At 36.4% G+C, this 11,323-nt stretch overlaps 1 protein-coding gene across 1 annotated transcript; it reads left to right on the forward strand.

The window, feature by feature from the left end:
* The first annotated feature begins 525 nt into the window (after positions 1 to 525).
* Positions 526 to 6,233, forward strand: LOC108442134 (pepsin A-like). The gene is made up of 9 exons (XM_017722033.2): positions 526 to 646; positions 1,078 to 1,219; positions 2,362 to 2,479; positions 2,728 to 2,846; positions 4,359 to 4,558; positions 4,903 to 5,016; positions 5,530 to 5,674; positions 5,812 to 5,910; positions 6,043 to 6,233. Exons 1-9 carry the CDS (start codon positions 594 to 596, stop codon positions 6,175 to 6,177), a joined length of 1,125 nt encoding a protein of 374 aa, XP_017577522.1. The 5' UTR covers positions 526 to 593; the 3' UTR covers positions 6,178 to 6,233.
* The last annotated feature ends 5,090 nt before the right edge of the window (positions 6,234 to 11,323 follow it).

The raw sequence follows: 11,323 nt of genomic DNA on the forward strand, positions 1-11,323 counted from the left end.
AAAACTGGATCTGCCAGCGAGCAAGAACTAATTTCACTCAGCAGATGTTTATGAATAATTGTTATAATCTGATTTGAATCCACAGTAACAGACCACCCTTCTCTAATAACTGCAGCTGTCCCATATGTACTTGCAGCATGCACACAATCTCATTTACATACATTTTCTGAAGCTTAAAGAAATCTGTACCTGATACTCTTTCATAGGTCAATACATTTAATGTAAATTCTAAACAGGTCATAGAATAATTAAGTGTTCGTTTGCATTAGTTTCATTCATTTGTTAAGCTTGTCGAAGTTAAATATGACATAAGCTACAGTTTACCTTGCAATGATCAAGAAGATCAACCTTGAGGGAAGGGGAGAAAAAAATCTCTCTCACACACACAATGTGCATCTGATGTGTCAAAATATCAATTTAACATTGAGAAAATCATGTGAATGCAAGTTATGTAAAGGGTCATGTCTTAGTATCTCTGGCTTAATGTGTTCTGGCCGATAAGGAAAACTAAAGATAGGAGACGTGAGCTGACCATATATAAAGGCTGAGCTCTTTGGGTGTGTAGTCACTCTTTGAGCCCAACAGTAAAGACAATGAAGCTGATCCTGACCTTGTGTGCCTTAGTGGCACTCTCTGAGTGCCTCAGGTAAGCGCTGGATAATTTTTTCTTTTTTAATTGTTTCTTTTGATTAGGGCAACATGGGGGGCACATTGACTGGTGTTACTTATTTTAAACTGCTTCTTAAATTCTTTCCTATTCTATTTTTCTGGATTCCCATTCAGAGACTTTGGGGTTACATATTTCTCATATCTAGAGCATCTTATAAAAATGTCTTCAAAATGTTATGGAGGACACAGAAGTGTGGCCGGCACAGCTCTCCTCATGATTATACAGCAGTTTTGACAGGTCCATAAATATGGGCATTAGTCCTGCATGAGTCCTGACCTTCTGGTGCTTTTGTCATCACAGTTCCTTCTCTCTGGGGTTCATGATGCTATTCAGTCTGTTTTATTCTACACTTGATTTGAGGGTAAGTTTTAAAACCTGTAGAACTGACACTGTAACCTGTGCTTCAGGGTTCCTCTGATCAAAGGCAAGACGGTGCGTGAGAAGATGATGGAGCAAGGCCTTTGGGAGAAGTTTAGGAAGGAAAATCCCTACAACCCCACGATCAAGTTTGTGCAGAACGGGCAGGAGTCCATGACTAATGATGCTGATGTAAGTTACCAAAATGTCTAAGCCAAAGTAATTCTATCAGCTTAGGATAGAAACCAGAATTTAGGGGATAGCTAGGAAACACTATGTCCAAAAGACATTGCTGTAGCGAGGCTGACAACCAACTAACCCATTTAATTGTAGCTTTGTCATTAGAAAGGTATGCCATTATTACCATAACCATAAAAATGAAAATTAAACTATATATACATGCTCATTTAACTGCCTGGTTACCAACTCACTAACTAGGTCAGTAGTAGCTTAGCAGTGTAACGCAATATTTCTGTGTTAGAATTTGTGTTATATTTACGTGGTGTATATCTTCAATAGTAAACGACCAATCACGGAATGCAGCCGTGAAAATGTTGCCATGGTGACAGTGGCTGGCAAAAACTGATAATGATCAGAAGTGATCTTTGGTGGCCTCTTTTATTTATTTAAAGTGTAAAAAAAAGTGCAAAGTATCTGAAGTCATTATTTCATGCAACAATTTGCAATAGAGCCTGAAGAATCACTGAGTGAGATTACATGCACTTAATAGTCTGATGACTGTAGGAAATCAGATTTTGTCAGAAATCCATTCAATATATTTACATGCACTTACAATCAAATTAATCAGATAATGGAAAACTGACATGAATCAGGCAATAATTGTATTTCTGCATTGGAACCAGCCAATAAACACACAGAATAAGGTCTGACAACATAATGTATAACATATTGTATTTAAAAAAAAAAAAAACACTCACTGTAGCAGGAAATAATGTACATCATCTAGAAGATGAAGAATATTAACATTTTTCATTTTGTCAAGTATGAAGATAGTTTCAGCGTCACTCCGAAAGTGTTTTGTCACCCTCTTGTGGGTCCTGTGTTAAATGCTGTGTGCTGTTTTAGTACTGAGAAAACTGAAAGAAATCAGAGTAAGAGTATCAGATTTCTCATGCAGATTTCCAAGCCTTAATCCAATCTGAAAAACTGGAGCATGCTGTTTACATGACCACTTGAATAATCAGATAACTACAAAAGTGCATATAAACACACTCACTGATTAAATAAAAAAAAGGTAAACATCAACATTTCTGTGAGAGCAATAACAATAAAAGTGCTGTTGATATTTACAAATATGTCATTGTTCCTCTCAGCTCTCCTACTATGGTGCAATCTCCATTGGCACCCCACCACAGTCCTTCCAAGTGATTTTCGATAGTGGCTCCTCTAACCTGTGGGTGCCTTCTGTGTACTGCTCAAGTGAAGCCTGCCGTAAGTAAAAAAATATATAATAATAATAAAAAATTACTCTGTAAAATTATAATAATTTACTGGAACTTGCTGTAAGCACATGGAACATAAACATTAGCTCTACAAGTTGAAGTTACTTAATGGTTAAATATAATCTCATCTGGTGTTCCCTCATGGTTAGCTAACTTCTTGAAGGTTTCGGTTTAGAGATACTACAAACTCAGAACTAATTTAGAACTTTCATAACTAAATGTATTTCTTTTCTTTAGAGAACCACAACAAGTTCAACCCCTCTGATTCCAGCACTTTCCAGAATGCCAATCAGGCTCTCTCAATTCAGTACGGCACCGGCAGCATGACTGGATACCTGGGATACGACACTGTGACGGTACTTTTTGTGTTTCAGAATCCTAACTTTGAAAATTAGGTCACTAGAAAATTAAATCATTAATAGAGATCAAAAGGAGTTTCAGTATAAGCCTAAATAGCGTTGAAATTTTATCTTCAAACATAAAGCAATAATGTAGTTTCGAGATTATGCCACAGATAAAGTTAATGCTGCTAATGTAAATTGAAAGCTGGTGGCTCCAGTTGTTGCTGCAAAGTGTGTACATACATTTGCTTGAAGCTGCACTATGTAGATAGATAGATAAATCCACAAGGTTTAGGAGTGTGTTTATGGGAATTTTTGACCATCCTTCTAGAAGTGCATTTGTGAGGTCAGATACTGATGTTGGACAAGAAGGCCTGGCTCGCAGTCTCTGCTCTAATTCATCCCCCAAAGGTTATCTATTGGGTTGAGGTCAGGCCAGTCAAGTTGTTTCACACCAAACTCACTCATCCATGTCTTTATGGACCTTGCTTTGTGCACTAGTGCACAGTCAGGTTAGAACAGAAAGGGGCCGTCCCCAAACTGTTCTCACAAAGTTGGGAGCTGAAGCATTAAAAGTTCCTTTCACTGGAAATAAGGGGACGAGCCCAATTCCTGAAAAATAACTCAAAACCATAATCCCTCCTCCACCAAAATTTATACTTGGCACAATGCAGTCAGACAAGTACCGTTCTCCTGTCAACTGCCAAACCCAGACTCGTCTATCGGATTGTCAGATGGAGAACCGTGATTCGTAACTCCAGAGAACACGTCTCCACTGCTCTAGAGTCCAGTGGCAGCGCTTTACGCCACTGCTTTCAACTCTTTGCATTGCACTTGGTAATGTGAGGTTTGGATGCAGCTGCTCGGCCATGAAAACCCATTAGATGGAGGCCACATGAAGTTTGGAGGTATATAGTGATTGACTGCATAAAATTGCATAAACATTTTACGTGGCTTACCACTTCATGGCTGAGATGTCGCTGTTCCCAGTCCCTTCCACTTTGTTATAATACCACTGAAAGTTGGAATTTTTAGTAGTGAGGAAATTTCACAACTGTACTTGTTGCACAGGTGGCCACCCTGGAAGTCACTGAGCTCCTGAGAGCGACTCATTCTTTCACAAATGTTTGTAGAAGCAGTCTGCATGCCTAGGTACTTGGTTTTATACACCTGTGGCCATGGAAGTGCTTGAAACACCTGAATTCAATGATTTGGATGGGTATATAGTGCATATATGAATATAGTCTATGAACATCACACACACAGACTCACAAGGAAGGTCCAGCTTTGTCTCAAATGCAGCAAACCTTCAATAGTGGAGATTTCATTTATAATATTATTTAGCAAAAAAACATTTGTACTGGCTTTCACCTTTAACATTTCACTTGGGACCTCAGCCTGCAAAAAACTAGGTAAAAACAATTAACTTCTTTATGCTTCCCAAAGCTAATCAAGTGGACTGAAAGTAATGAGAGGAGAGCTGAATAATGCAAATGACTGGGTTAAAACTAAATTCATGTGTTGTAGGTTGGTGGAATCTCAATTCAGAATCAGATCTTTGGACTGAGTGAGACTGAGGCTACCTTCATGGCTAGCATGGCTGCAGATGGCATCCTGGGTCTGGCCTACCAGTCTATTGCCTCTGACAGTGCCACCCCTGTCTTTGACAACATGATGAGCCAGGGCCTGGTCTCCCAGGACGTCTTCTCAGTCTACCTGAGCAGCAAGTAAGAGGACACCTGAAACACTTTGCTTATAACTAGTTCTTACTAGTTAATAACTAGTTCTTACTACTTAAGCTGCTTAGGTGTCCAACAGCATCACCTAATCCTAAAAAAAGTTTTTAACCATGCCTTTAAAGTCTCAGCAGCAACATGCTTTAGTTGAACATTATAGCTTCACTTCAATGCAACTAAATTACTGCTGTTTCTTCATTATTTATTATTATTATCATCTCTAGTCTGACTAAATTCAAATAATTTGGGAGGAATTTTAGCTTTAGCTGTTCTAATTTAAGTCTGAAAAACTTCAGTGGGGTTTATCTCATCTTGACTCCTTTTGAAACCTGCAGTGAGGAGCAGGGCAGTGTGGTGCTCTTTGGTGAGATTGACACCTCCTATTACACTGGCAACATCTACTGGATTCCTCTGTCTTCCGAGACCTACTACCAGATTACTATGGACAGGTGAGCTATGCACACCTGTCTGATCATGCAGATGTTATTTGAAGTCATCTACCTACATCAGTACTCCATAACACATGCATAAGCACTGATTAACAGGTTTATGTATTCCAAACTGAAGCGATGGCTTTTTTTTTATTAACACATTATAATGCTTGATTCCCAAGTAATGGAACTTATAAGGCAGAGGCTTATTTAACACATATCAGTTGTATATATTTCTACTTGAGTCACACATTCGAAAGCAAAAATACTTTGTGCAAAATATTACCTGACAAATACATAATTCAAAACTTATGCATGTATTATGATGTCCCTGTGTAGGTTTTCAAATACTCTTAGAGCTATACATACACTGAACTTTTACATGACACACTGAGACATATGCCTCTAAAAGTGATTACCAAAATGCAGCTTTCAAGCCCCCAATCCTCAGTTTTCATCCTGTCCTTACCTCTTCACTCACCAAAATATACACTGATGTCAACTACAAATTGTCTCTATTGATGTTTGCAGTGTTACCATCAATGGGCAGACAGTTGCTTGCTCTGGTGGGTGTCAGGCTATTATTGATACTGGAACTTCCATGATTGTGGGGCCAACCAGTGATATCAGCAACATTAACTCCTGGGTGGGCGCCACCACAGACCAGTATGGAGATGTAAGTTGATGTACTTATTGACGCTTGGTAAAGCTGTTTTGAGTCAGGTTACAAAGTCTAAACTCTGCTCTTCTTCTGATCAGGCACAAAATTTCACTGAAAACTAAAAATAATATGTTCTCATGCTTGTCCTGCAGGCTACTGTGAGCTGCAGCAGCATCCAGAGCATGCCTTCAGTTACCTTCACCCTTAACGGCTACCCTTTCACCATCCCTGCTTCATCCTACGTCTCTCAGGTCAGTTCTTTCATATCTGTTAGTGACAAACAGCATGTTTTGAAAGTTTATTCAATCTTTTTAATGAACAAATGAATTTCAAAGAATATATTTTGCATAAATCAAAATTAAAGCTCACTGATTTTATTTCAGAACTCCTATGGCTGCATGACTGGTTTTAGTGGCAGCAGTGACTCACTGTGGATCTTGGGTGATGTTTTCATCAGAAACTACTACACCATCTTTAACAGGGAGAACAACAGTGTGGGCCTGGCTCAGCCTGCATAAACAGTTGGTACCTTTTGTAAGCAATAAAATATATACTATAGCATCAAAACTCTGGTCTTTGTGCGTTTTTCATTGTATTTCGGATATAAACAGTTACTAATGATTCTTCATAAAGTGATTATTTAATTTTGAGATGTTGACACATCTAACAATGAAAAAGGTTCTTTTCACTAGAAATACTGCAGCATGAGAGCAAGTTAAATAATTACTCCAGTACACTTTCCCTACAGATGACTTTATTTAGAATATATAATATAAAACAGTTGAAGTTTTTTTTTATGACATGAGAATTAGCTAAAGACAAACTGTTCAGTCTACATTTTACATTCTCCCGACCTCTTTTTAAAATAACATGTTGTAATGTTAAAATAACATTCAAAGTAAATCTATTGAATTATATTTTACATGCTTTACTACTTTGCTACTCTGACATTACTAACAAGTACAAAGAATGCACTTTTAGAAAATTCTGAATAATTCAGTCTTTGAGACGTAAACTTGTTCATTCAGAGTGGTTTGATGTGAAATGGTTTATTGTAGAGAAACTTACAGACTCTGATTTCCTTGCAATAGTGGTGACAGGAACCAAGGGTCAGTAGGTCTACAACATAAATAAAGCCATTTTATTTGCTATCCAAGGCCACCAGTAAACCTACATGTGCCCAGTGAGGTTTTATAAGTAATGTTGATGAGTAGTACTAAAAGTTATAAACCTGAAGTTTTCTTTGGGGACTAGTTTGCCTTATAACTTCCTGCATTTATCCCTCTGCAATGGATGGATTAAAACAGACCTTAAGCTGAAACTTTATCACAAAACTAATTTAAAGCAATGTCTCAGACATCAGGCAGTACACATCTAGCCATTTCATGTAATAAATTCTTCAGATGTCTGGTTCCAATCACCACCACTATGAACAATTCTCATGAGCAAGTTTCTCTAGAACGGAGCATTTCACACCAAACCACTCTGAATGACTGTTTACACTTTAACCATTCAATAATGTAGAATTTTTGAAACTCAGATTAATGACAGGAACGTACATCCTTTTAACGGTGGCAGACGGAACAAGACGCTCACAGCAGAGGCTTGAATTAAGATCTTCAGTAACAATACATACACGGGTAAGCAATCAGATACACAAGAGAACTGCTCAGGTATGGCTGGGTCCATTTCAGTTAACTTAGCCAACATAACTAGACTTTCCATAAATACTCAGTTACTAAATTAATGTCTTTTTACAAACATCAAATGAATGATGAAGGCTTCATATGTTTCCAACAATATTATACAGTATTTTGTTGGACTTGCATCAGAATAGAGGGAGTAATAGATGATGGTAGAATGAAGAAAAGTCTGTGATTGCCCCCTGTTGTCTGGACAAGGTATAGCCAACTAATAGAAGATCACTATAATGAGATGTGACTACTGGTAGACTTCCTATTAAAGAGAACAGTTAAGAATTATGCCTGTTACTTCTCTGTTCATACTCTTTACCATGAATTAACCATCATTTCGATTTTTTTCACTTCCTGTACATGGATACTCAAATACTTCCACAATTATGATTTTACCAGTTATTTTCTTTTTTGTAAAATCTTTTTTGTATAATCTAATCTCTTCATCCATCAACATGGCCATCGAATGTAGTGCTCACTCCTAAAAACTGTTTTCAACCAGTTTTTACCAGTCTACCTCACCATTCAGGGCCAACTATTATATTAAAATAAAGATCATTTCTGCAGCACACATTCTCTTTACATTAATGAAAAAGAAAAACAAACCAACTATGTCATACCACTTTGATGACAGAATATTGATATAAATGCACTAGACACTAAAACTAAAACAGTGATATTGGCATCAGCAAAAAAAATACTAATAATACTTACGAGTCAGTGTGGATGATCATCTGCAGATCTCACTGGTAATTTCAGTGCTGGATCACTCAGACATATTAAGGCAGAGAAAGACAAATATAGAAATATGTGACTATAAAAACTGCTACTGTCTGATTGGTGAATAAAATAAATAAAAATTAAAAATAAAATCTTTAACATTTTCAGATGTATCACTCCTCACACTGTGGACCCAGACGAGAAGGGAGGCAAATAAGTGATATTAGGGTCATTAAGAAATACAAGTAAAAGTGTAGATGATCATGTGCAGATCTCACTGTTACCTGTAGTGCTGGAGCTCCATCGCTCAGATATATTGAGGTAGACAGAGAAATATAGAGAAATATGTGATTATACAAACTGCTACTGTCGGATTGGTGAATTAGACAAATGAAAATTAAAAAAACTCTTTAACCTTTACAGTCGTATCACTCCTCACAGTGTGGACCCAGATGAGAAGGGAGGAAAATCAGTGATATTAAGGTCATTAACAAATACAAGTAAATAGATAAAAAAAACCATTCATAACTGGAACATAAGTCGTCAGAAAAAATATAGAAGATCTGTAAAAATACAGATAATTTCTGCAGCACACATTTTATATTAATGATAAAGGAAAAAAAAAAAACAACCATGTCATACCACTTTGATGACAAAATATTATCTTAAAGTCACTACACAACAAAACTCACATAGTGATATTGGCTTCAGCCAAAAAATGCTAATAACACTTATCAGTCAGTGTGGATGATCATCTGCAGATCTCACTGTTAACTGCAGTGCTGGAGCTCCATCACTCAGACATATGCAGGTAGACAGAGAAAGATAGAGAAATATGTGATTATACAAACTGCTACTGTTTGTTTGGTGAATTAAAGAAATAAAAATAAAAATAAAATCTTTAACCTTTTCCAGGTGTATCACTCCTCTCACTGTGAACCCAGAGGAGAAGGGAGGAAAATAAGTGATATTAAGGTCATTTAGAAACACTAGTAAAAGGAAAAAAAAAAAAAAAAAAAAAACACATTCATAACTGGAACATTAGTTGTCAGAAAAAATATAGAAAATTAGTAGAAATATAGATCATTTCTGTAGCAAACACTGTCTTTATATTAATGAAAAAACAAACAAACCATACCACTTTGATGACAGAACACTGTCTGAAAGTCACAGGACACCAAAACTGCCACAGTGATATTGGATTCAGCCAAAAATCCTAACAACGCTTACCAGTCAATGTGGATGATCATCTGCAGATCTCACTGCTACCTGTAGTGCTGGAGCTCCATCGTTCAGATATATTGAGGTAGACAGAGAAATATAGAGAAATATGTGATTATACAAACTGCTACTGTTTGTTTGGTGAATTAAAGAAATAAAAATAAAATCTTTAACCTTTTCCAGTGTATCACTCCTCTCAGTGTGGACCCACATGAGAAGGGAGGAAAATAATTGACATGAGGGTCATTAAAAAATACAAGTAAAAGGAAAAAAAAAACACATTCATCAGTGGAACATTAGTGGTCAGAATAGTGAGAATCTAGAAGATATGTCAAAATACAGATACATTCTGTAGCACACATTGTCTGTATATGGATGAAAGAGAAATACAAACCAACCATGTCATACCACTTTGATGACAGAATATTGTTTTAAAGTCACTAGACACTAAAACTGACTACAGTGATATTGGCTTCAGCCAAAAGAAATGCTAATAACACTTACCAGTGTAGATGATCAACTGCAGATCTCACTGTTAACTGCAGTGCTGGAGCTCCATTAATCAGACAAATTCAGGAAGACAGAGAAAGATAGAGAAATATTTGATTATCCAAACTACCACGGTCTAATTGGTGAACTAGACAAATAAAAATGAAAAAAAATCTTCAACCTTTTCAGTGTATCACTCCTCTCAGTGTGGACCCAGATGAGAAGGGAGGAAAATAAGTGATATTAAGGTCATTAACAAATACAAGTAAAAGGAAAAAAAAACAAAAAAAAAAACCACATTCATAACTGGAACATTAGTTGTCAGAAAAAATATAGAACATCAGTAGAAATACAGGTGATTTCTGTAGCAAACACTCTCTTAATATTAATGAAAAAAAAACAAACCATACCACTTTGATGACAGAATATTGTCTTAAAGTCACAGGACACCAAGACTGACACAGTGATATTGGCTTCAGCCAAAAAATGCTAATAACACTTATCAGTCAGTGTGGATGATCATCTGCAGATCTCACTGTTAACTGCAGTGCTGGAGCTCCATCACTCAGACATATGCAGGTAGACAGAGAAAGATAGAGAAATATGTGATTATACAAACTGCTACTGTTTGTTTGGTGTATTAAAGAAATAAAAATAAAAATAAAATCTTTAACCTTTTCCAGTGTATCACTCCTCTCACTGTGAACCCAGAGGAGAAGGGAGGAAAATAAGTGATATTAAGGTCATTTAGAAACACTAGTAAAAGGAAAAAAAAAAAAAAAAAAAAAAAAAACACATTCATAACTGGAACATTAGTTGTCAGAAAAAATATAGAAAATTAGTAGAAATATAGATCATTTCTGTAGCAAACACTGTCTTTATATTAATGAAAAAACGAACAAACCATACCACTTTGATGACAGAACACTGTCTGAAAGTCACAGGACACCAAAACTGCCACAGTGATATTGGATTCAGCCAAAAATCCTAACAACGCTTACCAGTCAATGTGGATGATCATCTGCAGATCTCACTGCTACCTGTAGTGCTGGAGCTCCATCGTTCAGATATATTGAGGTAGACAGAGAAATATAGAGAAATATGTGATTATACAAACTGCTACTGTTTGTTTGGTGAATTAAAGAAATAAAAATAAAAATAAAATCTTTAACCTTTTCCAGTGTATCACTCCTCTCAGTGTGGACCCACATGAGAAGGGAGGAAAATAATTGACATGAGGGTCATTAAAAAATACAAGTAAAAGAAAAAAAAAACAAAAAAAAAAAAACACATTCATAACTGGAACATTAGTTGTCAGAAAAAATATAGAACATCAGTAGAAATACAGGCGATTTCTGTAGCAAACACTCTCTTAATATTAATGAAAAAAACAAACCATACCACTTTGAGGACAGAATATTGTCTTAAAGTCACAGGACACCAAGACTGACACAGTGATATTGGCTTCAGCCAAAAAATGCTAATAACACTTATCAGTCAGTGTGGAATATCATCTGCAGATCTCACTGTTAACTGCAGT

The sequence above is a fragment of the Pygocentrus nattereri genome, chromosome 28, assembly GCF_015220715.1.
Source record: "Pygocentrus nattereri isolate fPygNat1 chromosome 28, fPygNat1.pri, whole genome shotgun sequence".
NCBI lineage: Eukaryota > Metazoa > Chordata > Actinopteri > Characiformes > Serrasalmidae > Pygocentrus > Pygocentrus nattereri.